Source organism: Oncorhynchus masou, chromosome 15 (genome assembly GCF_036934945.1).
Source record: "Oncorhynchus masou masou isolate Uvic2021 chromosome 15, UVic_Omas_1.1, whole genome shotgun sequence".
In the NCBI taxonomy this organism is placed as follows: Eukaryota; Metazoa; Chordata; class Actinopteri; order Salmoniformes; family Salmonidae; genus Oncorhynchus; species Oncorhynchus masou.
The window spans coordinates 16,456,361-16,483,628 of NC_088226.1; the positions used below are offsets into that span (position 1 = coordinate 16,456,361).

General features: G+C 43.4%; 1 protein-coding gene across 1 annotated transcript in view; it reads left to right on the forward strand.

The window, feature by feature from the left end:
• Window positions 1-81: 81 nt before the first annotated feature.
• LOC135555761 (LIM and SH3 domain protein 1-like) overlaps window positions 82-27,268 on the forward strand; it is a 43,705-nt gene continuing 16,518 nt past the window's right edge. Inside the window, exons 1-3 of the mRNA XM_064988472.1 lie at window positions 82-581; window positions 17,071-17,165; window positions 22,733-22,817. Of these exons, the coding sequence (XP_064844544.1) occupies window positions 513-581; window positions 17,071-17,165; window positions 22,733-22,817 (249 nt within the window). The 5' untranslated portion in view covers window positions 82-512. The remainder of the gene's footprint in view (window positions 582-17,070; window positions 17,166-22,732; window positions 22,818-27,268) is intronic.

Sequence of the window (27,268 nt, forward strand, 5' to 3'; positions counted from 1 at the left end):
CCATGGAATCAACCAACTAAAAAGCATTGGGTAAAAGCATTTATGACTTTGTGGCTGTGGTAACTAGTGACGACCAGTGATAGTGGTGTGATAAATCTAGTTCCGCATTCCATGGAATCAACCAACTAAAAAGCATTGAGTATTTGCGTATTTGCGTTGGATTTCAGTATCAAATATAGTATACGCTGATCGATCTCCATAGATTGATATCCGATCACGGAATTTATCCAATTATTAACGTCGCCTCTGAAATCAAGCGTCTCCTTGTGGGACCGCCCCCTTTCTTTTCTCCTCGGGAGCGCGGCATTGGAAAGAGAGGCGCCGTGCCCGCGCTTTACGTCTCTAGTTCGTGTACTGACAGCCAGCTGTGCGGATAGAACGACAACAATCTGCGGGATTTGATCAATCCAGCCGCCAAACTTGACCCGTATTGTTTGGGAAGAACACTTTTACTTGACATATATTTTTGTTTTGATCGTTTAATTTATCCGACTACACAGCATTCCTCAAACATGAATCCGTCGTGTGGCAGATGTGGCACAATCGTGTACCCCACGGAAAAAGTGAATTGTCTGGACAAGGTAAGGGAACAAATATTTATAACCAAACATTTGAATTCGCAGTCCCCTGCTTCTGTTTGTGTATTATACATTCAATTTTCAATACAATTTTCTTTAGCGTGTTTAATGATTTGTGATGCCGGGGCAGGTAGGCTAACTAACATTAGCTCGATAGCACGTTACCTGTCTGTGTGGATGTGATTGAGAAAGACTAATAACGTTAGCTAGCTTGCTCTTTTGATTTGTTGATGAACGTTTAGCTCACTAGCTAATTAGGTTTACTAGTTAGTTAAGTTATCTAGCTAACTAGACGTTTTAAATTCTGATATTTTTATTTCACATTTGCCACGTTGGATTTTCACAGATGTCAATGCTTGAACGAAGTGTTTCCTGTTTTCACCACAAACAAGCCAGTTTCGCTCGCTGCGTTAACGTCCTATTAGCTAGCTAACGTTATCAAAGACAGAACTGTCGTTAGCATTGCCATAAGCCAAATATAAGACCAGTGTCAGTGTCAGATTGTGATTGATGGCATACAGCGATAAATTATGATTAACTAGTTTGCTTGTCACTAAAGATGAACTTTTACTCCATTGCATTCTGAAATCTTTTTTACTAGATTAGCCCAAATTGTTCATTTCAGTTCTAGCTAGCGAGATTGAGTATGTTCGTGATTTCAAAGTTATTTGCTAACGTTAGTTTCAGTTCTCAAGCAAATCCAGAAATAAACATGTGACTCGTTACCATCGCGAATTTCATAGCCAGAACTTCCTGGTGTAATTTGTGTCAGTGTCAATTTGACTCAAGCTAAGCATCTTGGTTTTTCAGGTTGGAACAATAATTTGGGGTTGTTCAGTTGCAATAGAGTGCCTTATCAAAATCCACTGTTTACTAGCAGCTCACACAAGCTACTCCGGAAAGGAAGTGTAATCTATCAGGGTGTGGAAGATTTAAAACTCAAAGGGAACAGAGCCATGCTTCACACGTTAAGGGAAATTGTCAATACTTTTTAAAAAGTAAACACAATGTCACACCATCCATCTGTGAGGGCTTTGTGTGCACGCACAGGCTAGCAAGTGTAATATAAAACAGTCACTCTACTATTGTGGTCTTGTCTGTTTAGTCTCTTGTCACTCAGTACTGCAGTAACACATGTTCTGCAGCATGTTGTCTTGTGTAGCTCATTGTTATTTATGCTGTCAACGGAAATGACACTACCTTTATGGCACATGTAGCCAAGTGGTTAGAGCGTTGGACTAGTAACCAAAAGTTTGCTGGATCGAATCCCCGAGCTGACAAGGTAAAAAAAATCTGACATTCTGCCCCTGAGCAAGGCAGTTAACCCACTGTTCCCCGGGCATGGTAGACGTGGTTGTTAATTATGGCAGCCCACCTGAACCTCTCTGATTCAGAGGGGTTGGGTTAAATGCGGAAGACACATTTCAGTTGAATACCTAGTCAGTTGTACAACTGAATGCATCTCCCTTTCCCTTACACTCTTGTCAATCAAGCTGAACCACACAATCCCTGTACCCACTTCTTTTTGCACACAGGATAGGCCAAGGCTATAATAATCACATATTCTCATGTGGTCCCTCTTTGTGTAATTTGAAGGTCTGTTACTTTTGCTGCCAGAGCGCACTGAGCAGAGTGCACATTGTATTACTCTAGTGGAGGATGTGGGCGGGGTCACCCTTTGTGGTGAGAGAAGGATGCATAGGCATTTTCTACACACTCTCAGCCAAGTAATGCCGGGGGGGGGGTTACAAATTGTCTACTGGACATTGAGAAGGCCTTGTGGAGTCGTAATGGGTGTAATCTATTTGGGTCGATAGATGGAGCGTCTGGTGAGAGATGATGGCGCACATTACCAGACATCAGAGATGCCGATACTTGTGTGCACTGCACGCCCATGGGTTTGAACTCCTCATACTCCCTGTTGCGAAAGAACAAGGCCCTATTTATTGTTGTTCAACAGGATGGAGATGAAATTGACAACCCTGACCTTGGATTGAAATGTAGATCCTAAAATAAAACTATCCCGTACATATTCATGTAAACTGTTTTTGGGTGTTCTGGCTAGAAATCAGGTGAACTGAAGATTAAGCAGAACCGCCGCCGTGTTCTCTGGAAAATCGTGAGCACGCTGCCCCGAAGCAGCGCACATTCCGTCAGACAGACACTCCCATAAAAATGTGCTCTGTCAGAGGCCTGCTGTGCTGCCTGTTCTCCCCTCTGAGCCCAGGGAGCGTCTGTCTGTCTTAGCTGCTATTCCGCATCAGCGCTCTCCTCCTCAGACATGAAAACAACCTCCCTATTCCCCTTCTGGGCACTGGCTACCCTTCTCGTTTGTTTAAACCAGACGAGGCCAGCCGTGACGGGCGGCAGTTTTTCCAGTCTGGTTCAGGTGAAGGCAGCCAGGGTAGTCAAGGCTGCAGCGTGCGGTTCCCTCGGCAACCGCTGAATACTTGCTTACCTGACAAACTGTCTTCTTGTGTAATTGTATGGGGGCTGTGCTGTGGAGAAGCTGGGTCATAGATGCTAGTTTGTCTGCCGTCCTGCATTTCATTATAGTGGGACGGGGCTGGGATCTGCAGGAGGAGGGGGCACCTGAGGTTGAGGGGTAAAGACAGGAAATGTTATGTGAGACTTAAGAGATTAGGGATACTTATCTGTTTTGCTTTCAATATGTTGACATTGCCTGTTAGTAATGCAGTACTATGCTTCAGAGATTTTTGACAAGTCCTCCTAGCTATCGAAACAGATGAGTAATCTTGAGGACCAGGGGCCTCACTGTAAGGGTTATGTTAACTGCAGGAGATGGGATTTTGCCAGATAGTAGGTTATTCATAACCATAGTGCTGACTGTACACACTATGCAAACCTGGTTTAACCAAGCCCGGAAACATGGCTGTGTGCATATTGGATTTGTTTGACTGTGTGCAAGACAGATGATAATGTGTGCGTCTGTGTTTCTGCGTTCTGGGAGTCTCTGTTATATTGATGGAATGATTTCCTGTGTGGGAGATTCTGTATACAGGTAATCACATACTCAATATGTGCCTTCTACCCTGTGTCTGTGACTCGTGCCTATACTTTTCTTTCATTTGGATGGATGTTCTCTCTCTCCCTATGGGCAACCCGTTCTGCAAGGACACTGCCTGCCTGCTTTATCAATATTTCATTGGCATAAATACCACTATACGTCTGCTCTGTGGCTTCAAACGTGTGTACCTGGGTGTGAGCGGCCCAGGCAGTAGGGTATAGGATTTATCTGTTTCTGCCCAGCAGGGAAGAAGCTCACAGATAAGTTCCTCTCCTCTTTGAAAAGCAGAACCCCTCGCAGGGAGAGTAGGGAGAGAGAAACCTGTGATCTTCTTCAACTCTGGAAGAAGGGCTGGTTCAGGGAGGGGAAGCGTGCACATAAGGCCCTAAAGAAGAATAAAACAAAGTCTCTTGTGTCCTGTTCCAACTCAAATATCGACTCTTAACGTGCAAGGTAACATGTCGGAACGCGTAGATAAGCTAACTTGATAAAAGCTCTTTAAAAAGATCATTCAATGTCACAGCCTTGGATTTTTGGTTTAGGACTCAGTTTTACTGATTTTCTATATATAAGCCGTAGCTGACATTAGGGCAAGGCGGTATACCGTATTTTACTATATACCGGTATTGGTGCATGGACCGGTTTGGGTTTTTATTTTACCTTCTATCACGGTGTTTGGTCTGTTAAATGTGATGCAGTGTGGCGTCCATTTTTATAGTTTACTCCGCTACTTGAGTCATCCCTCTCCGCTCTCTCTCACTCTCTCCACGCCGCTTTCCACACAGACCTAGTCCCACACCATGTCACTCAAGGAGTGCATTTGTTGTTGCTTGACCACGGGACACTTTCGTTCAGTCTGTGGGCAATGCGGCACATGCAACAATGTTTCCAATTTGATCTTAATATAAATCCACAAGTGTTGTATAATTACAATATTAGTTTCTTTCTTTCATCTGTAAACAGCTAGTTTGTATTTTCTTAGCAATTTAAGCTAAATTGTGTTAGCCACTAATGCTAATTGCTAGTTAGCTGGCTAGTGCTGGTGCAGGCCTAAATCAGCAAGTTGTTTGTGCAACAGTGTCTTCTAAATCAAAGAGGAATAGGCGAAGCATGAATATGTTGGCTATATGAATAAATATTTAATGTAGCAAAAAAATTATAGGGTCCCCTAGGAAACGCGTAACATAACTTTGGTTCCTACCCTGTCACAATAACTCATCCATGGCATTTTCACTCGTTGTCATGTCAAACAACATTGTATTCAAAGTGACTACTATTATTTCTATTCTAAATATAGAATTATAATAAACATAATATTTCCATGATTCCAAAAGTTCACCCAAGTGTTTTGATCTAGAATATGTGTTGCCACCCTAGGGTCGGTCACACTCAAAGTACATTTTCAACTTGAATTAATCAAAAACATAAAATACCGTCAAATTTGAAAAATGGCATATGATATTTTGGTCAAATCGCCCAGCCCTAGCTTACATGCTGACCACACCGCTCGTGTTTCAAAATACTTTTACACATACATGTTATTCAATCATTGCGCCCACACTGCTCGCGCGTGCCAACGAGCATCTGCGTTGCCAGGAGCTAAAATAGAAGTCAGTTCTATTTGTGACTCTGAATGCGGTGCAAGTCCTGCCTCTACATTTACATTTACATTTAAGTCATTTAGCAGACGCTCTTATCCAGAGCGACTTACAAATTGGTGAATTCACCTTCTGACATCCAGTGGAACAGCCACTTTACAATAGTGCATCTAAATCATTAAGGGGGGGTGAGAAGGATTACTTATCCTATCCTAGGTATTCCTTGAAGAGGTGGGGTTTCAGGTGTCTCCGGAAGGTGGTGATTGACTCCGCTGTCCTGGCGTCGTGAGGGAGTTTGTTCCACCATTGGGGGGCCAGAGCAGCGAACAGTTTTGACTGGGCTGAGCGGGAACTGTACTTCCTCAGTGGTAGGGAGGCGAGCAGGCCAGAGGTGGATGAACGCAGTGCCCTTGCTTGGGTGTAGGGCCTGATCAGAGCCTGGAGGTACTGCGGTGCCTCTCCCATCTCTCCTCATTGGTTTATAGAAGCAGATACCCATGTGCCGTCTCCTCATTGGTTATACCCATGTGGGTAATTTGAAAGATGAACTGAGGTTGGTCAGTCATGGTAATACACCTTTTAGTCATGGTATGGTAATGGCATGGTATGTACAGTCATGGTAATACACCCACTGGCTACAGGTTATACACTCGTAGCTAGCGCTCCAGCAGGTATATCTCACTGGTCACCCCCAAAGCCAATTCCTCCTTTGGTCGTCTTTCCTTCCAGTTCTCTGCTGCCAATGACTGGAACAAATTGCAAAAATCTCTGAAGCTAAAGACACATGTCTCCCTCACTAGCTTGAAGCACCAGTTGTCAGAGCAGCTCACACATCACTGCACCTGTACATAGCCCATCTGTAAACAGCCCATCTATCTACCTACCTCATCCCCATACTGTATTTATTTATTTATCTTGTTCCTTTGCAATCACCATATAAAGTCTAAAGAAGAAAAAGTCTGGAAGCAGGTGCGATGACTAGAAATTATACTGTTGACCGTTTTATGTGTGGATTAATTGTCGGAGTGGAGGACCTTGTGGATTTCATGTAAAATAACAATTCAACGTTTATATCCCAGGACAAATTAGCTAGTAACAGCAAGCTAGCTAAATAGGACAAATTAGCTAGCAATTGCAAGCTAGCTAGCTAAATTGCCATAAATGTTTAATGCTTTTCGACCTGTCCCCAAATTAATATAATTGTTTCAGAGTTTTGGTATTTCCACCTGCGTGTCGTGATCACGTTTGGTCTGGGGGGACAAAATCAATTTGCGTGAGAGTCTGATTTGGGTATGGTGTTATTTTTGTAGGGTAGAGGTTAAAATAACAAGACTTGAGAAAATGGCATGTATAAAAAGGGAAAGCAAGGCTCATCTCATCAGTGACATTCCTTCAAGGTGCATTTTAGATCAAATTGTGTCAATTTTTTTATTTTATTTTTTTACATTTTAGTACCCCTTTCTGAAATTGGTTATGGTTAGGTCAAATCATGTTCCAGATATTATAAAATATAACCCTGGAGGATAAGATTAAGATTTATTGTGCCTCCTGTTTAAAATTATTTAATTAAATTGGGACTGGAAAAATGCTTTCAGTGTAAACTGAAGCGACTAAACGCAAATATATAAAGTATGTAGAACGGGCGGCAGGTAGCCTCGTGTCTAGAGCATTGGACGTGTAACCGAAAGGTTGTAAGATCAAATCCCCGAGTTGACAAGGTAAAAATCTGTCATTCTGCCCCTGAACAAGGCAGTTAACCCACTGTTCTTAGGCCGTCATTGAAAATAAGAATTTGTTCTTAACTGACTTGCATAGTTAAATAAAGGTAAAATATTTTTTTTTTAGAAAAGATTATGAACCTATATTTTTTTAAATAATTGAATCTTTGAGAACTAACAATCAATGAAAGCTAGACGGTAAGGGAGAATTGACCATTCCAAAAAGAATTGATTTAGCAGTGTAGGTTTGATGTTTTAGCAGAAGAACCCTGCATTAGCCATGGCAAAATGCATAACATTGCAGAAAATTGGCTTTATAACAGCAACATTGTCTCATCTCTATGGTAGAATTGCAGGAAAATGGCTTTAAAATGTCTCTCAGCTCCATAGGTAAGCAGGCCGTCATTGTAAATAAGAATTTGTTGTTAATTAACCGGCTTGCCTAGTTAAATAAAGGTCAAATACAAAAATGCATTAACATAAATGTGTAGAATTGCAGGGAAATGGCTTAGAATTCTAAAAGAAGTAATAAAAAATTCTGCCGCACTAACAATTTACTGCACCCCCTGCGACACCCACCCCCTTAAGCTCCTTTTGATCCAGACACAACCCTGCATGGCACAACGTCTTAGTTAGGTCAAAGGTCAGAATGCAATCTGTTGACTGAACCAACAGATACTGCCACCATCATTTTAAGGCAAGCTGAGAGGTCAAACTCAACTCCTCCCCTGTAGCCGAGTCATGTCCACTCCCCCGCTCATCATCTTGGCTGATGCAGTCACACCCCTACAGGCACAAGCCTCATACACTGTAGCTCTGCAAAAAACATATGCAAAACCCCTCTCTCCCCAAATAGCCCCCCCCCCCCCCCGGCTATCTCATCAGGATCAACAGTGCCAACTCTCTGCACGCTAGTCTGCCTACCGCCTGTCAGCACTGACTGAACCGTTCTACAGACACTGTTTATAACAGGCTCATTCAAATACACGGCGTCAATGACTAACACTGATGATCTGTCAGTTGATCTTATTCAAATAGGCCTTTCTGATACGGTCTGATCAAACAAGCAAGTCATATAATTCAATGTTTTTCCACTGAAATGAGCTTAGGCCTATTTAAATGGTTGGGCAAAATTTAGATGGAATATATTTTAAAATCTGATTAATGTTGTCCGATGGGTGAGCGGTTTTTTCCAGCCAGTCGCCTCCATTTGTCCATGATGGAGTCAGTCACCTGAGGTAGTGACTCATGCGTTGCTTCCCTGGTCAGGTGACTTGGTAAGGTAGTTAGTTCTCTGCTCTGTATGTGAGTCTATGGAACTGGGACACCCATTGCTCTCAATACTATGGCGCTATTAATAGGAATACAGAGAGATTTGATTTTCCTGTTCTCGGTGTGTGAGATGGAGGATTTAGGAAAAGACTGTGGAAAAGGGACTGTTCAGACCAACTGTAAATTCACAGTTCAAGCTGGGTGTGGGCTTCCTGTCCAGAAACAAGTGAGTCAACATTCTACCAAAATGCTCTGAGTCTCTCAGCTCTCCACAATCGGGGATTTCAGAATGGTTTGGTGCCGGGCAGGCAGTGTCTCTGTCTAAGCACACTACAGCAGATCTCCCCACACACACCACAAGTGGTCTGTTGATGCGTGTTAAGTGCATATTTTAGCAAGTGCTGTGCTTCTCTACACAGTAGAGGTCGACTGAGTATGATTTTTCAACGCCGATACTGATTATTGGAGGACCAAAACAAAAGCCGATACCGTTTTTTTTGTTTTTTTGTAATGATGACAATTACAACAATACTGAAAGAGCACTTATTTTAACTTAATATAATACATCAATAAAAAATAATTTAGCCTCAAATAAATAATGCAAAAACAAAGTGTTGGAGAAGAAAGTAAAAGTGCAATATGTGCCATGTTGCAGTTGTGCCATGTTGCTCAGAACATGAAAGTTGGTGGTTCCTTTTAACATGAGTCTTCAATATTCCCAGATAAGAAGTTTTAGGCTGTAGTTATTATAGGAATTCTAGGACTATTTCTCTCTCTACCATTTCTATTTCATATACCTTTGACTATTGGATGTTCTTATAGGCACTATAGTATTGCCAGTGTAACAGTATAGCTTCCGTCCCTCTCCTCGCCCCTACCTGGGCTCGAACCAGGAACACATTGACAACAGCCACCCTCGAAGCAGCGTTACCCATCGCTCCACAAAAGCTACTCCAAGTCTCAGAGCGAGTGATGTTTGAAACGCTCTCCGTTCTGTATTTTATCTAACGGGTGGCATCCCTAAGACTAAATATTGCTGTTACATTGCACAACCTTCAATGTTATGTCATAATTACGTAAAATTCTGGCAAATTAGGCGGCCCAAACTGTTGCATATACCCTGACTGACAATTTAGTTGACTAGTGATTATGATTGATTGTTTTTTATAAGATAAGCTTTTTTTAACTTTTGTTAAATCATAGCGTTGCTAGCGCTAGATAAACTAGTAATATCATCAACCATGTCTTAGCTGCATTACCATGTCTTACTGCATTCGCGTAACAGGCAGTCTCCTTGTGGAGTGCAACGAGAGGCAGGTGGTTATAGCGTTGGACTAGTTCACTGTAAGGGTGCAAGATTGAATCCCCCGAGCTGACAAGGTGAAAGTCTGTCGTTCTGCCCCTGAACAAGGCAGTTAACCCACCGTTCCTAGGCCGTCATTGAAAATAAGAATGTGTTCTTAACTGACCTGCCTAGTTAAATAAAGGTATAAAAAAATAAAACCAGCTAAATTTCCGATTGTTATGAACTTGAAATGGACCCTAATTAATCGGTCCATTCCGATTAATCGGTCGACCTCTACTCCACAGCACTACACAGCTGATCAAAGCTTTATGATTAGTTGATTATTTGAATCAGCTGTGCACCCCTTGGGGTCCTGAGGACTAAGTTTGGGGAAACCCTGAGTTAGTGGCAGCCAGATGTGGGCTCACTGAGGCAACACACACACAGTGAATGAGTGTGTGTGTGTCAACCTTGTGAGTGTAGTAGTGTCCCTATCGGGTGTGCACACAGCCAGTCAACGTGTCTGGAGTGCCTCCTATAGCCTGGGGTCTGTCCATACTGGCCGGGGTCTCGGCCACAGTCTGAGGGATCATTAGGCTGACCGAGCATGTTCACAACATTTAGTACTGGGCCCCCGCTGACAGACACGCATGCCCTGGAGCTGTGCTGATGCAGGGAGACAGTCCTGCTTTTTACTGGATCACATTTTCTCGGCCTTGGTTTCTGCAGTGTCCTGATTCTCTTACTTGACAGCCTGATCCAGCCTCAGCACCCATTCAGGCCCCAGCCGGGTTTGTCTGGAGTCTGAACCCTGACAGTCTCGTTGCCTCGTTCTAAATGAATCGCCCCTCCTCTCCTTGTCTCTCGGTAGTGTATTGGTCCCAGAGATGGTCATGGGATCTGTGGGAGGTGTAGTCCTGACCTGGTGGGTTAGCAGGTTTCGGTGAAGGCCAGGTATTCTTGTTGTTGTTGTTGACACGGCTGCAATCCAAGCCTGTTCTCTATGGAACTGTAATTCACCCAAGGTCAATATTGCGTTTACCCCGGTAAACACAGGGTCAAAGTCCACTGCTGCCATTCAGCTCATCTTTACCCCTCTGCTTGCGGCATTAGCACCCGCAGTCACACACTCCTCTATTGGCTCTCCCTTTGTTCTATTTGTTTATCCATCACTTCTCAATAACACAGATTAGGATTACAGATTAGGGGAGATGCCCGGAGGGAATGTAGAGAGTATGGCAACAGAGAGGCTGGAGTTGAGACATGAGATTGGGATGAATATTTAGACAGGTGGACAGACACCTTCTAAAATGGCCACCACATCTGGAAAAAGCTGAGGCCTAGATTTAGTAGAAATGTAAACTACCCACACAGTGGTGGTGTTTGATCTGTCAGCGATTTGACATGCCAGAGCCACAGAGAGGGAGAGGCAAAGACGATGCATCTGCCAGTGGGTCCTTTCTCTCTGACTGGGCTTGTGTAGTGTGGTTGGGGTATAGGTTTGGCCCAGTGTTGCTGGCTGGCTCTGGATCAGAGCTCCATTGACCAGGGCCTGTGTCCCGAATGAGCCCACTCCTTTGTCTGCCTCAGCCTGGCTCTGCTGGTCAGCAGCTTCACACACACACAGAGTCCTGGGTGGTCTGTCGGTAAAGGCCAGTGTGAGAACACACCAGACCAGACTTGAATTCTGAAAAGGTATCAGAGAGAATGGAGTCGTGGATATCAGGCAAAAGCTTTTGTCCCGTAGTGGATAAACTGCATCCAGGAATCCTTGCTATATGTTCTGGAAACACTCCTTGTTCTACAATCCTCCCCTAGTCACTGTAGTTGTCTTCTCTATTCCATAGTGTTGTAATGTGTATCCGTGGCTGTCATGGTGGCTATCCTTACCCTCTCCGGACAGTGAGGAGAGATGATTTATAGTGTGCTGTATCAGTATTATTATAATAATATTACTAATAATAATTAGTAGTAGTAATGTGCTGCATGCTTTTAACCCAGTCTGTATCACTGTAGTGTGTGTGTGTGTGTGTGTATATGTATGTGTACATACACACACACAGACACACACAGACACAGAGTGGGGCAAAAAAGTATTTAGTCAGCCACCAATTGTGCAAGTTCTCCCACTTAAAAAGATGAGGCCTGTAATTGTCATCACAGGTACACTTCAACTATGACAGACAAAATGAGAAAAAAAAAATACAGAAAATCACATTGTAGGATTTTTAATGAATTTATTTGCAAATTATGGTGGAAAATAAGTATTTGGTCACCTACAAACAAGCAAGATATCTGGCTCTCACAGACCTGTAACTTCTTCTTTAAGAGGCTCCTCTGTCCTCCACTCTTACCTGTATTAATGGCACCTGTTTGAACTTGTTATCAGTATAAAAGACACCTGTCCACAACCTCAAACAGTCACACTCCAAACTCCACTATGGCCAAGACCAAAGAGCTGCCAAAGGACACCAGAAACAAAATTGTAGACATGCACCAGGCTGGGAAGACTGAATCTGCAATAGGTAAGCAGCTTGGTTTGAAGAAATCAACTGTGGGAGTAATTATTAGGAAATGGAAGATGTACAAGACCATTGATAATCTCCCTCGATCTGGGGCTCCATGCAAGATCTCATCCCGTGGGGTCAAAATTATCACAGGAACGGTGAGCAAAAATCCCAGAACCACACGGGGGGACCTAGTGAATGACCTGCAGAGAGCTGGGACCAAAGTAACAAAGCCTACCATCAGTAACACACCATGCCGCCAGGGACTCAAATCCTGCAGTGCCAGACTTGTCCCCCTGCTTAATCCGGTACATGTCCCGGCCCATCTGAAGTTTGCTAAAGAGCATTTGGATGATCCAGAAGAAGATTGGGAGAATGTCATATGGTCAGATGAAACCAAAATATAACTTCTTGGTAAAAACTCAACTCGTTGTGTTTGGAGGACAAAGAATGCTGAGTTGCATCCAAAGAACACCATACCTACTGTGAAGCATCATGCTTTGGGGATTTTTTTCTGCAAAGGGACCAGGACGACTGATCCGTTTAAAGGAAAGAATGAATGGGGCCATGGATCGTGAGATTTTGAGTGAAAACCTCCTTCCATCAGCAAGGGCATTGAAGATGAAACGTAGCTGGGTCTTTCAGCATGACAATGATCCCAAACACACCGCCTGGGCAACGAAGGAGTGGCTTCGTAAGAAGCATTTCAAGGTCCTGGAGTGGCCTAGCCAGTCTCCAGATCTCAACCCCATAGAAAATCTTTGGAGGGAATTGAAAGTCCGTGTTGCCCAGCAACAGCCCCAAAACATCACTGCTCGAGAGGAGATCTGCATGGAGGAATGGGCCAAAATACCAGCAACAGTGTGCGAAAACCTTGTGAAGACTTACAGAAAACGTTTGACCTCTGTCATTGCCAACAAAGGGTATATAACAAAGTATTGAGAAACTTTTGTTATTGACCAAATACTTATTTTCCACCATAATTTGCAAATAAATTCATTAAAAATCCTACAATGTGATTTTCTGGATTGTTTTTCTCATTTTGTCTGTCATAGTTGAAGTGTACCTATGATGAAAATTACAGGCCTCATCTTTTTAAGTGGGAGAACTTGCACAATTGGTGGCTGACTAAAATACTTTTTTTGCCCCACTGTGTGTGTGTGTGTGTGTAGCTATCTAGCTATCTAGCTATCCTGAATTAACACTTTTATTTTAACTTAATAATATACATAAATGAAATCAATTTACTCTCAAATATATAATGAAACATGTTCAATTTGGTTTAAATAATGCAAAAACAGAGTGTTGGAGAAGAAAGTAAAAGTGCAATATGTGCCATGTAAGAAAGCTAACGTTTAAGTTCCTTGCTCAGAACATGAGAACATATGAAAGTTGGTGGTGTCTTTTAACATGAGACTTCAATATTCCAAGGTAAGAGGTTTTAGGTTGTAGTTAACTTCTTGAAACTCCCCATCCCGGATCCGGGATCGTGACTAAAGCCTCAGGCTCATTAGCATAACGCAACGTTAACGATTTCTGAAAATCGCAAATAAAATTAAAATAATGCATTTGCTCTCAAGCTTAGCCTTTTCTTAACAACACTGTCATCTCAGATTTTCAAAATATGCTTTTGAACCATAGAAATTGACTAATTTGTGTAAGAGTATGCAAAGCTAGCATAGCATTTTGTGTAGCATGTAGCACGCAACATTTTCACAAAAACCAGATAACCAAATAAATAAAATCATTTACCTTTGAAGAGCTTCTGATGTTTTCAATGAGGAGACTCTCAGTCACATACCAAATGCGCAGTGTTTCCTGAAAGCTTCTGTGTGTAGGAGAAATCGTTCCGTTTTCTACATTGCGTCTGACTACCGAAACGAACCGAAAATGCAGTCACCTACAACGTCAAACTTTTTCCGGATTAACTACATAATATCGACCGAAACATGGCAAACGTTGTTTGGAATCAGTCCTCAAGGTGTTTTTTCACATATCTCTTCATTGACATGCAGTTCGTGGAAGCTTGCTTTACTCTCTGTATCGTATGGAAAAATACTGGCAGGTGACTTTTGCGCACCAATTTCGGCGCAGGACACCGGGCGGACACGTGGTAAATGTGGTCTCTTATGGTCAATCTTCCAATGATCTGCCTACAAATACGTCACAATGCTGCAGACACCTTGGGGAAACGACAGAAAGGGTTGACTCACTCCTCTCGCGTTCACAGCCATATAAGGAGATCATGGAAAACAGAGCCTCAAAAATCCTTGTCATTTCCTGGATGCCATCTCATCTTGGTTTTGCCTGAAGCTCACGTTATAGGGCACGCACAGAGAAGATCTTTGTATTTCTGGACACGTCAGAGTGTTTTCTTTCGAACGGTAGCAATTATATGCATAGTCGAGCATCTTTTTGTGACAAAATATCTTGTTTAAAACGGGAACGTTTTTCATCCAAAAATGAAATAGCGCCCCCATAGATGTAAGAGGTTAATATAGTATTTATAGGACTATTTCTCTCTGCCATTTTTTTATTTCATATACCTTTGACTATTGGATGTTCTTATAGGCACTATAGTATTGCCAGCCTGATCTCGGGAGTTGATAGGCTTGGAGTCATAAACAGCGCTGTGCTTCAAACATTGCAACGAGCTGCTGGCAAACGCAGGAAAGTGCTGTTTGAATGAATGCTTGCGAGCCTGCTGCCGCCTACCACTGTTCAGTCAGACTGCTCTATCAAATCATAGACTTCATTATACGAGCCTTAGTTTCCGGATTTGACCATATTAATGACCTATTATTTCAAAAACAAAATGTTTGTTCTTTCAGTGAAATATGGACACATTCCATATTTTATCCAAGGGGTGGCAACTCTAAATATTGCTGTTACATTGCACAACCTTCAATGTTATGTCATAGTTATGTAAAATTCTGGCAAATTAATTACTGTCTTTGTTAGGAAGAAATGGTCTTCACACAGTTCGCAACGAGCCAGGCGGCCCAAACTGCTGCATGTACCCTGACTCTGTTTACACTGAACGCAAGAGAAGGACACAATTTTCCTAGTTAATATTGCCTGCTAACATGAATTTCTTTGAACCAAATAGGCAGGTTTAAAAAATATAAACTTGTGTATTGATGTTTATGGTTAGGTACATTGGTGCACCGATTGTGCTTTTTTTGCAAATGCGCTGTTAAATCATCACCCGTTTGGCGAAGTTGAAGTCGGCTGTGATTCGATAAATTAAGACATCACATTGATTATATGCCACGCAGGACAAGCTAGTTTACCTAGTAATATCATCAACCATGTGTAGGTAACTAGTGATTATGTTAAAATTGATTTTTTTTTTTATAAGAAGTTTAATGTTAGCTAGCAACTTACCTTGGCTCCTTGCTGCACTCATGTAGCAGGTGGTCAGCCTGCCATGCACAATGATGTCTCCTCGTGGATTGCAATGTAATCGACTATAATCGGCATCCAAGAACGACGATTACCGATTGTTATGAAAACTTGAAATCGGCCCTAATTAAACGGCCATGCCAATTAGTCGGGTCAACCTCTAGACCTGATGGATACCCCCAGCCGTAATGCCCTTCTCCCACCACAGGGACACTGCACAATTTACTGTGTGTGTTTGAATGAATGTATGTTTGTCTATCTGCTTCAGTGGGCTGTCTTATTTATGTGCTTTGTGTGTGTAGGCAAGTAGTGGAACATGTTTAGTGAGAGGGATAAAAAGGAATGGCTGAATAGAGAATACTCCAGAGCCCCGTTAATAAAGACTGTATCTTTCTCTCCTCTCTCTCTCTCTCTCTCTCTCGCCTTCCCTTGATAGCAGGAACGGCCAGATCATTGCCTCACTCCCTGGCGTTACTCTCATCCACCCCTCCCTCTCCTCGCTTTCTCCCTCCTTTCATGTTCCTTCCTCTTTCCCTCCAGCCTCCCTCCCTCGGTCCCCCTCTGAACCCTCAGGCCACAGATCAGACTTCTGTCGAGAGAGAGGGTGGGAGACTAAGAAGGATAGGGCTGTTGTGAATATGGATGGAGGGAGAGAAGGAGACCAAGGCTTGCAGAGCTGAACGGACAGAAAGGAAGAGAGGGGGTCAAATCAAACTGAACACGAGTCTTTTCCAGCCGTCAGTCATCCCATTAAGACAGCTCAATGTGCTCTGTTAGCAGTGTTGTGAATGGCTATGGGTGAGTAGGGTCAGGGCAGGGAAACTGGGTCAGTCACAAGATGTGTGTGACGCGTGTGTGTGTTTCTGATTAACGTTAGATCTCCACACAAGGCCAGGGAATATTAAGGCGGCGTGACTTTGAGGCCTTGATTATGCTGCCAGCTAGGTTAACAACCTGTCAGGACATTTAGCTCTTATTTAAACACTGTGTGTATCCTCAGACGTTTGCGTCATTGTGCAACCTCTTCAGAGAGTGGCTGACCATTACGAGTAGCGTTAGTGGAGTACCAAGAAGGTGTGCTGGATGCCTGGGGCGGTTGGAATGACTTTTCAAATGCACACAACTACCTCTCCATCCACCATGGTAGAAGGGCTTTCTGACAGGATGCTCAAGCCAGCAGGTTTGATCTCTAAAACACGACCAAAACTGTTCAGGGATCCTCAATGCTGCTTTGTTCTATGAGGGAGTTAACTTTTACAGAAGATGGGTGGGGTGTCATGGTGGACGTTGGCAGTTCTCTCTAAAAGTGGATGTGGCTCTGCTCTAAACGGTGTCTCGTCAGCCACTGGGCTTCACGCATGGGTTTTGCAAACACGCCACACGTCCTGTGACGTGGCTTATAAATAACCACTGTGTAGACATGCCCAGAGAAAGAGGAAGTTGTCTGGTGACCCTTAACCCCTCTGCGCCTGGACAAACAGACCTCTCTCTTTCTCCATTCTCCCTCTTTCCTCCAGCTAAAAAGATTTATTATGTTCTTATTCATCCAAATATGTAACTTCCTGGTGTGAATATGCTGCGTGGTTTAGGTCCTCCATACTAGCATTGAGAACAGTGAAATGAATGTCTAATCTCTCTCTCTCTCTCTCTCTCTCTCTCTCTCTCTCTCTCTCTGACAGTACTGGCACAAAGGATGCTTCAGCTGTGAGATCTGCAAAATGACTCTAAACATGAAGAATTACAAAGGCTTTGAAAAGAGACCATACTGCAATGCGTAAGTAGTCCCCAAACCTGTGTGTGTGGGTGTGAGAGACGTAATAGAGGTTCGCAAAAGGCTCAGGTGTTTGTCCCTCACACCAAACAGAAGTGGCTGATTTAGCCTATTGCGGAAGACTGGTCCAAAGACTGACCCAAAGTGGTGTGTGTGATGTTCCAAACCCAGCTGTGTGTACTTCAGAGCGCTATAGAGGCTCCTCAGTTCCTCCCTTCCTTATTTCCTCGCCTCCATTTCTGTGTCTCTGGCTCACTGAAGAGAAGAGAAGAGCTGGGTGTGGGAAAGGGCATGCTTACACCCCCTCCTTGTCAGGGGGCCAACAAGGAAAATTCCATAAGTTCCTCAGCAGTGACACACACACACACCAGCCAACTCATGCTTCACACACACACTCCCACTCAAGCCCACGCTCCTACGGCTGGTTAGGAATCCTTGGAATTCCCCTCTCTCCGCCGCCAATCCTTTCTGATTGTATGTTTGGGGAAAGAAGGCGTGGCCAGTTAGTGACACCCTTCCCTCACGTACACACAGTTAGTGACATGCACTCAATAACACGTCTGGCTAGGAAAACACTCTTTAACTAATGATACACAATTGCAACCTTCTCCTCCGCTTCTCAATATGTTTGTCCATCTGTCTCTCTGCCCAGAATCCAACCAGGAAAACGCACACACAAGTTCATTTTGAATACTGGAGAGTAGGGATTATCCCATGAACTTCCTACTTCTCCAGTCACTCTCTTAGATCTCGATCTTTCAGGGAGATCATGCGGCTTTGCCTTTAGCAGGATCATCTCTATTCTCTCCTCAGACCTCCGTTCTCGCTCTCCCTCCTTCAGGAAGCAGGCTCCTCCAGACTGTTTATTGCTCTTCTTTCCGTTTGTGTAAATCCCTGTTCATCAGAGTAAACCCCATCAGCGGAAGAGCCCCCCCCCGGCTCTAACTCTACTATAACTGTGTTGTGGTTTTACTGTGATCATAGCGTAGTTTTCTCTCTGCAGTGGATAGAAGTTTGTTTTCACTGAAAGCTGCCCACCCACAGCTGGGCTGAGAATCCCTGTGCCCTGATTAGTCGGCCAGCTCACAGGGGGATTGTAGGAGATTTAGGAGGATGGACAGATTGGAAATTCTTCTTGGCAATTTTGTTTCTGTGGTGTTTGAGAGCGCCTTGGGCAAGCTACTGTCATACTGTTGTTGTTCTCATGACCCCTGGATTCACAAACGCTGTAAACAAACTTTAATTTAATCAATAGTGTTTATAGAGGCAGTTTCACCTTGACCAGTCCCACCATGTTCCATAGCAGGCTAATTCAAATCTGGACCTCCAAGTCAGTTCCATTGTTGATTAGGCCTGGGAACTGCCAGAGACCTCACCATACGATATTATCACTGTACTTAGGTGCACTTACAATATGTATTGCGGTTCAATACTGATTTGATGTTCCAAAAATAATTCTCTGTGTGTGTCTGCTGAAGAGAGACGGGAGCATGAGGAAATGAGTTGTTTTGATCAGTCATAGAAAGAAGTGCTGAAAACCATGTTGGCTCACTGTTTAAAAAAAATGGAGAACAAACTATTGGGTGAAAATGACTGCCGTTTTGGCGCAGGTACAGCTGAGTAGCACTAACGAACCCTACCTAGTTTTTATTTTATATATACAACTCGGTGCTTTGAGTCAATCTTCCCTTCTTACTGGTGACTGCGACACCAGGTGGGTGAAATAAATTGTCAGAACGGGTAGAACAGAAACCCAGCAGAACTCCGGACTTCCAGGCTCAGATTTGAAGAGCCCTGTTCTGTAGTAACACAGTTGGCATGTTTTACATTCAATTTGTGTCTTTAACTGTATAGTTAATGAATAACAGAAGTCAACACAAGCCATTCTTTCTGAGAGAATTACATAATCCCAGTGTTCTAGCAGTTACTTTTCACAGTTTGCCCAAGTGCTCAGTGCCAGGTCCTGATCGACACTGACGGGATAAGTACCCAGTCAGTGAAATGTCTCAGCCAGACATGTTTTAACATTTTAGCCTCTGTGTCATGGCTTCTTCTGTCAGTCTCCCTGTGTGGACGCCAGTCAGACGGCTCAGTCTCAGCGCCGTCTCTCTGTGTTCTGCCATCTACACCAGCTCAGTCCCGTAAGATAAAGCCAGGCTTACTACACACCTCCTCTATAGTACTCTGCCCCAGCCTACCTCGGAGTCGCTTCCATTGATGTTTTCCCCAACCACGATCCAGGGCCACTTCGGGTATTCTCATCCCATCGAGGGTTAGGCTAATTAATTTAGCATTGAGGGTAAACTGATCCTAGATCAGCTACTTTGTCCTTGAGTGCCCCATATGGACAGGAGTGGGTGTGGCCTTCCAGAAAGTTGTTTTCCACCTGCTCCTCATTCCACTATGCCGGTAACCCTTGCTCTCTTCAGTAGTTAGTTAGTTCCTGTTCTATCATGTTCTACTGGAGAGAGCAAGGGTTACCGGCATAGTGGAACTAGGAGCAGCTGGAAAAGAAGCAGTCGAATAATGTGTGTTTGTGGTTGTCATTGATAGCAGATGGAGGCAGTGTGTGATTCCTCACCTTGTTCCACTGCAGCCTGACGGATAGATGAGTGTTATTGGTTACTGACGCAAGATGCAAGACTCATACATGTACAGGCATTACATAGCCTTCACACACACATTCCTGTATAACTGGTCCCCACAAGTATAGTTTAAAGTCGTGTACACGCGCACACACGCGCACACACGCGCACACACACCAAAACAAACTCAAACCCACAATGAGTATCAAGTATCTGTGTGCCAGCTGCACACTCGTCTCTCTGTTCCATGATGCAGCAGCCTAAAGCACAAAAGAGGCTCTGTAGAGCACACACTGGCCACAAACCAACCAGACACACCCGTATCCCCAAATAAAAACTACAAATAATCTATTATGACTTTTAGAATGAAGTGAGTGGAGTGCACCTCAGTTTCCCCAAGCCGCCCAGTCACAGTCCTAGAGCTCTATAGAACAGTAGATTACAACAGGATGCTGGAACCAAACGTTACACATGGCAAACTGAGGCTTCAGCTCTAACCCTGACCTAAGCTGCCGCTAGCACAGCCAACCACTACATTTGAATGGAATTTGATAGCAGTACTCTCTCTGCCTTTTCAGGAACGTGTCTGAGCACACACAGACCTGTGTGTGTGCTTGCACGCTCTACTGCAAGGAAGGTTGCAGGTAGCCAGCCGTTAGAGGTAAGGCAGCAACCGGAGGGTTTCCAGTTCGAATCCCGGGTCCAACAGGACAAATTGTCCAAGAAGTGAGCTGGCAACCAGAAAGTTGCAGGTATCAAATCCTAGATGCATTTGCCTGCCGTTGTGCCCTTGAGCAAGGTCCTTAACCCCCCACAACAACAGCTCAGTGTGGCAGCCCCCCACACCTCTCCAACAACCCTGTATGTGTGTCTTTTGGAGGGGTTGGGTTAAAAGTGGACGTTACATTTTGGTTGGACCTTGTGTACAATTGACCAGTTTAAGTGATCTTAATATCACACAACCTGTAAAGTGCTCTTCAGCACTTTCACTATACTCTGGGCTCACACTCCCTCTCTGCTGTTTGAGCTGAGCTGTGTGTGGGTTTAAAAGTGCTTGTTAGTTCTTTTCTCATTCCTGGTATTAGATAATTGCACAGCATTCTTCAGAAGGCCTCTTTGTTTGAGGCTTTGAGCTCGTCCGTCTCTCTACATCAGTTTAAGTATAAATTAAATTACCAAGTTGTCAAGGAAACACTAAACACATTGCCTAACTGGGATACCTCGATGCAGGGGGTGGGGGATTGAGGTCGTCAGGGTGGCCCTGGGGCATGCTGGGTAGTGGAGTCCATATGAGCAGCTAGATTCAGTTGAGGGAAACAAATGCTTTGTTTGCAAATTATGTCTTGAGTGTTGGAGTGTGCCCCCGGCTATCCATAAATAAAAAAGGAAATTGTGCCGTCCTGCTTGCTTAATATAAGGAATTTGAAATGATTTATACTTTGATAATTAAGTATATTTAAAACCAAATACTTTTAGAGGTTTACTCAAGTAGTATTTTACTAGATGACTCACTTTTACTTGAGTCATTTTCTATTAAGGTATCTTTTACTTTTACTCAAGTATGACAATTGGAAACTTTTTCCACCGCTGTTTTCTCCACACCTGCTATGACTCTCAACCAGGCATTTAGTAACCTTGAAAGAAACATCCCCACCCCCACAACGCATACCCTCCTGCCAGTCCTGTTGACGGTGACAGGGGCCAGAGATGTCATCTGTCTAGATGGGTTCCTAATTCACCCTGGAGACAGAGGTTTATTTGAGCTGCCTTGCTTTTCTTAAAATTCTAGACTCTTCAAGTTAAATCTGGACCTCAGAACCAGTTCTGTTGCCTTTAAAAAAAAAAAAAAATCTTCCCTTCTTGACTGATTTTTAGACCTGGGACACCAAATGGGTGCAATGAATTATCAGGTATAACAGAACCAGCAGTAGTCTACACCTGGTAGGTCAGATTTAAATACACCTTTTTCTAGACCAGTGGTTCTCAAACTGGGGCCCCCGAAAAGGTTTTGGGGGGTCGTCAATGTGAATCTGAATGGGGGAAAAAATACATTTTTTTTCCCCTTTATTTTTACGTTTGTATTTAATATTGATACCTTTGCCCATTCGACCTGGTTACTAACATAAGTTTACAGTATTGCATCAAATGATTGTCTCAAAAACATAATCTGTGCTTCAGAATACCAATGACCAGTCATCAGCATTGGTGCACAAGGGTGGGGAAGCGCATAACCAGAATGGTGACTAGAAAGCACTTGCCTGGCAAAAACAGTACATTTATATTATCCACGTAAAATACACTTCAGCAATCTGCTATAGTCACGTCTTTGCAACAGCAATAGGCTACCTGGTGATTTCATTGATCATTTTCATATTTCAGATGGGCCTAATTTGAGTGTGTTGTCATCATTATACCCCAGTGGTGGTACTGGTTGTATGTCTGGAGATGTGGCTGTATTATCACACTACCGTCGATAATTATGGGATGAAGATGTAACATTCTGGCGAATGGATTCCGATATTTGTGAGGACGAGAAAAGCTACAGACCGATCACGCGTCCGATCCTGTAACCCGCGCTGCGTACAGGTAGGCCGTATGATGCTGCTTGGCCGGGACTCCAGGGAAGTAAACATGTTATCCCTCGTTCCTATTGGCTGCTAACATGAATGACATTCAGTTTAAAATGCAGGTGTAAAACTCATTTCGTGTGTCTTAAAGTCGACCAAATAACTGAACACGACAAAGTCTACACCTGTTGTATTCGGCGCATGTGACAAATAACATTTAACTTGATTTACCTTGTGTTTTAGGGCTGTAATAACCGGTGACGTTTGCGCAATGCACAGTGATTTGTGCATGTGCGTGAGAGCAGGTTGCGAGCTTTGAACCACTCAAAGGGGGTGAGAAGCACAGTTCTAGATGGTGTGCCTGTGTGAATACCCTGTGCTAATGTTTTCCTCCTCCCTCTCCTGTGTGTTTTTACAGACACTACCCCAAGACAAACTTTACCTGCGTGGCCGACACTCCCGAGAACCTCCGCCTCAAACAGCAGAGCAAGATGCAGAGCCAGGTAACTAGCTACACACCAGAACACACACACACACACACCGGTAATCCCAGTTCACAGGCCTCGTAAGACCGTCAGTGTGGAATTAATGATCCTCATATTGATATTGTCTATGATGCTCTAATGATCTATGATGATGCTTTAATGGTCTATGATAGGGCTGGGCAGTATACTGTATTTTACTATATACCGGTATTGATGCAGGGACCGGTTTGGGTTTTTACTTTACCTTCTAAACCGGTATTTGAATGTTTGGTTTGTTAAATGTGATACGCGGTGTGTAATGTCAATTTTTAGAGTTTATTTCGCTACTTGAGTCATCTCTCTCCGCTCTTTCTCTTCGTGCCACTATCCACACAGACCGAGCCACCTTGTCACTCAAGGAACACATTTGATGTTCCTCAACCAAGAGACACTTGCGTTCGGTCTGCATGGTCAATGCTGCACATGCAACAATGTTGACGACAACAATGCTCTTTTCACTTTGCTTCTCAATATAACTCCACTAGCGTTCGAGAATGACACTTAGTTTGTGTTTCTTACATCGGCAAACAGCTAGTTTGTCTTTTCTTGGCATGTTGCCCTAAATCTTGTGAGACGCTAATTGTTAGTCGCTAATGCTAATAGCTAGCTAATAAACGTACTGAGTAAGAGCAAACGTAGCAAGCTAAATCAGCATGTTTGTGCCACGGTATCTTCTAAATCAAAGAGGAATATGCATAGCAAGAAAATGTTACCTACATGAAGTAGCTAAGAGAACATGCAAATGTAGCCAAAGCTTATAGGGTCCGCTAGGAAACGCATATCAAAACCTTAGTTCCTACCCTGTCACGATAACTCTTCCCTGGCATTTTAAATCATTGTCATCTCAAATATCACTGTATTCAAAGTTGCCTGCTATCATATTCTAACTATAGAATTACAATATTCATTCTATTTCCACGATTCCAACAGTTTTGCTCTAATTCGCAAGACAAATCGCAATTGCAAAATCTGTTTAAAAATAAGTCCTAGATTATTTGCCCATATCGTGCAGCCCTATGTGGCAGTGTGGAAATGATCTCCATTGAGCAGTGGTGTAAAAATGCTTTCAAGTACTACATTCTTTTTTTTAGTATCTGTACTTTACTCTTTATATTTTTGACAACTTTTATTATTACTTTACTACATTCCTAACGAAAATACTGTACTTTTTACTCTATACATTTTCCCTGACACCCAAAAGTACTCATTACATTTTGAATAATGAGCAGGACAAGAAAATGGTCCAATTCACGCACTTGTCAAGAGAACATCCCTGGTCATCTACTGCCTTGGATCTGGCAGACTCACTAAACACACATGCTTTGTTTGTAAATGATGTCTGAGTGTTGGAGCGTGCCCCTGGCTATCTGTAAAAAAGAAAATGGTGCCATCTGGTTTGCTTAATATAAGGAATTTGAAAGGATTTTATAATTTTACTTTTGATACTGAAGTATATTTCAAACCAAATACTTTTAGACTTTCTCAAGTAGTATTTTACTGGGTGACTTTTACTTGAGTCATTTTCGGTTAATGTATCTGTACTCAAGTATGACAATTGGCTACTTTTCCCACCACTGCAATTGAGTGCAGGAAATGCAGAAATGATAAAAGTGCTGACATTTGTTTTGCTTGAATTGAACAGTATAAAACAATGAGAATGGAGAAATACATTCTAAGTGATTTCAATGAGTATGTGTTGCCACCTGAGGCTCACTCAATACTCATTTTATTATTCAAAATCTAAAAATAGAGATATGCCATTCATTTTTTAATTTTTTAAATACGGCGATATAATATTTGGTCCATATCGCCCAGCCCTAATCTATGATGATGCTCTGGCTCTAATGATCTATGATGATGCTCTGGCTCTAATGATCTATGATGATGCTCTGGCTCTAATGATCTATGATGATGCTCTGGCTCTAATGATCTATGATTCTCTAATGATCTATGATGCTGCTCTGGCTCTAATGATCTATGATTCTCTAATGATCTATGATGCTGCTCTGGCTCTAATGATCTATGATTCTCTAATGATCTATGATGATGCTCTGGCTCTAATGATCTCTGATGCTGCTCTGGCTCTAATGATCTATGATTCTCTAATGATCGATGATGCTGCTCTGGCTCTGATCTATGATGCTGCTCTGGCTCAAATGATCTGATTCTCTAATGATCTATGATTATGCTCTAATGAGCTATGATGCTCTAATGAACTATGATGATCATTCCTGTTTGTGGAGACACTCCTTTAAACGGCTAGCATTTGTTCTCTCGCTCTCCTCCCACATGTTAGCATGCAGTCGTCCTCTATCTTCCTGCTTGGTTCTCTGCCTGTGTCATTGCTGATTCTCCTCCAGTCATGGTTCTCCTTTTCCTCCCCTCCCCCACTTTCTCCTCTCACTCTTCTCTTTTCCCCTCTTTCGTTCATTCATATTTTACCTCCCCCAGAAGAGACAGTCCCCCCCCCTCTTCATGACGAAGAGCCTGTCTCTATTGGCATTCCTCTCATTTCCCTCCTCTTCAGATTTCACTTTCTCTTCCTCCTTCGACCTCCCTCCTCCTGTATCAGTGTCTTTCTGTCTCTTCCTCTCGTAAAGTATTGTAATGAGGTGTGACAGACCTCCCTACCCTGCTACCATAGCAATAGGGTTCCCGTGGCAACACTGCAGGCAGTGGTGAGGGGATAGAGAGCGGCCCCAGTTCACCACACACACACCCTCCACCTCCATTCGCCACTCTAACACTCAAATCATGAGCTGGCATGGTCACACACACACAGACGTACAGTAGCTAGCTACAGACACACACACACACACTTGCATGTTCACAGCTTCCGAGACACACGGACAGTTTGAGTCAGAGCCTATTTCCTGTCTACTCCTCTAATATTCTATGACAGGGCCTCTGCTACGGCCACACAGTGTGTTCAGGAAACGTCTATGGGAGGCTCACAAAGGACCCTTAGTCAGCCACCGGTACATGGAGTATTTCCCACACACTTACTCAACTCACACACAGCTACATTTACAAATCCTTTAGTTTATATTAATAATGTTCTCAAGTGTGATTATGATACGTATGTAGGAGGACCGGTTATTCGTAGTTTGTTGAACAGACTAACACCCCATGTAGAAAAACACCATCTGTGCCGGTCTCTCTCTTCTCTTTGATCTCTCTCCCCCTCCCCATATAACACACACACACACACTCTGCGCCAGCTCTCTTTGCCACAAGAGTCATGTGGACTGGAAGCGATAGTCCGACTCAGTCCCGATGCCCCCTCACTAGTGTCTCTCGTTCCATCTCGTTCTGTATAAAGTAAGAGGATGACTAGATTTGGAGAAATGGCCACTGCAGTCAGTCACAGTCCAGACCCATGCTGATTAACAGCACCACCACCAATCTGGATTACATGCAGAGGGGATGGGGCGTGTGTTTGTTTCTCTCTGTGAGTGTGCTTGTGTCGGGTTTAGCTGTGGATTAACAGCCATACTTGACTGACTGTCCCAGTGTATGTAGTCTGCTAACCAGCTCCCAGGGGGCTCCAAGAGGACTGGGTGGATCCTAGAAGTCCAGTAAACAAAGGCTGAGACAACATGGCCACACAGAGATAAGAGACCAGCCACACACACACACAGAGGCTAATGAGACAACTGACAGATGCTGGAGCTAGTATCTACAGCACCAACCTACAGAGGAGATCAACCAGCTCCACATCTCTGCTACGTGTAAACAGACACCGCCTACATCATAAGACAAAGTGCAGTAGCTCTAAAACGGACACACACACACCACCAACTCTTAGTGCACAGAGAGCAAGTCTCCAATCTCATTTTATTATAGCAATAACAGGTGACCCAGTTTGGGTATTTTTTTTATTTTTCTCCCCTCTTTCAAAATAGACTGTTATTCTGGTACTTCCTGTGATAGAAGGCTGATTTCTATCGGCCAGGCTCTGAGGCCTGGTGGCTGCTGGGAGATCTGGACATGGTTTGGAGAGAGGTGGGGGGGGGGGGGATTTGGGGGTATTGATAAGACTGTGGGTGAAAGGTTATGAGAGACAGTTGGCCTTAATAAAACTGTCTGGAAAATGCATTGGTTTGTCCAACTGCTAGAACAGGAGAGTTGGGGTGTAGAGTTGAAGTCGGAAGTTGACGTACACTTAGGTTGGAGTCATCAAAACTTTGGCAAGTCGGTTAGGACATCTACTTTGCATGACACAAGTCATTTTTCCAATAATTGTTTAGTCAGATTATTTCACTTATAATTCACTGTATCACCATTCCAGTGGGTCAGAAGTTTACATACAGTAAGTTGACTGTGCCTTTTAAACAACTTGGGAAATTCCAGAAAATTATGTCACGGCTTTAGAAGCTTCTGATAGGCTAATTGACATTATTTGAGTCAATTGGAGTTGTACCTGTGGA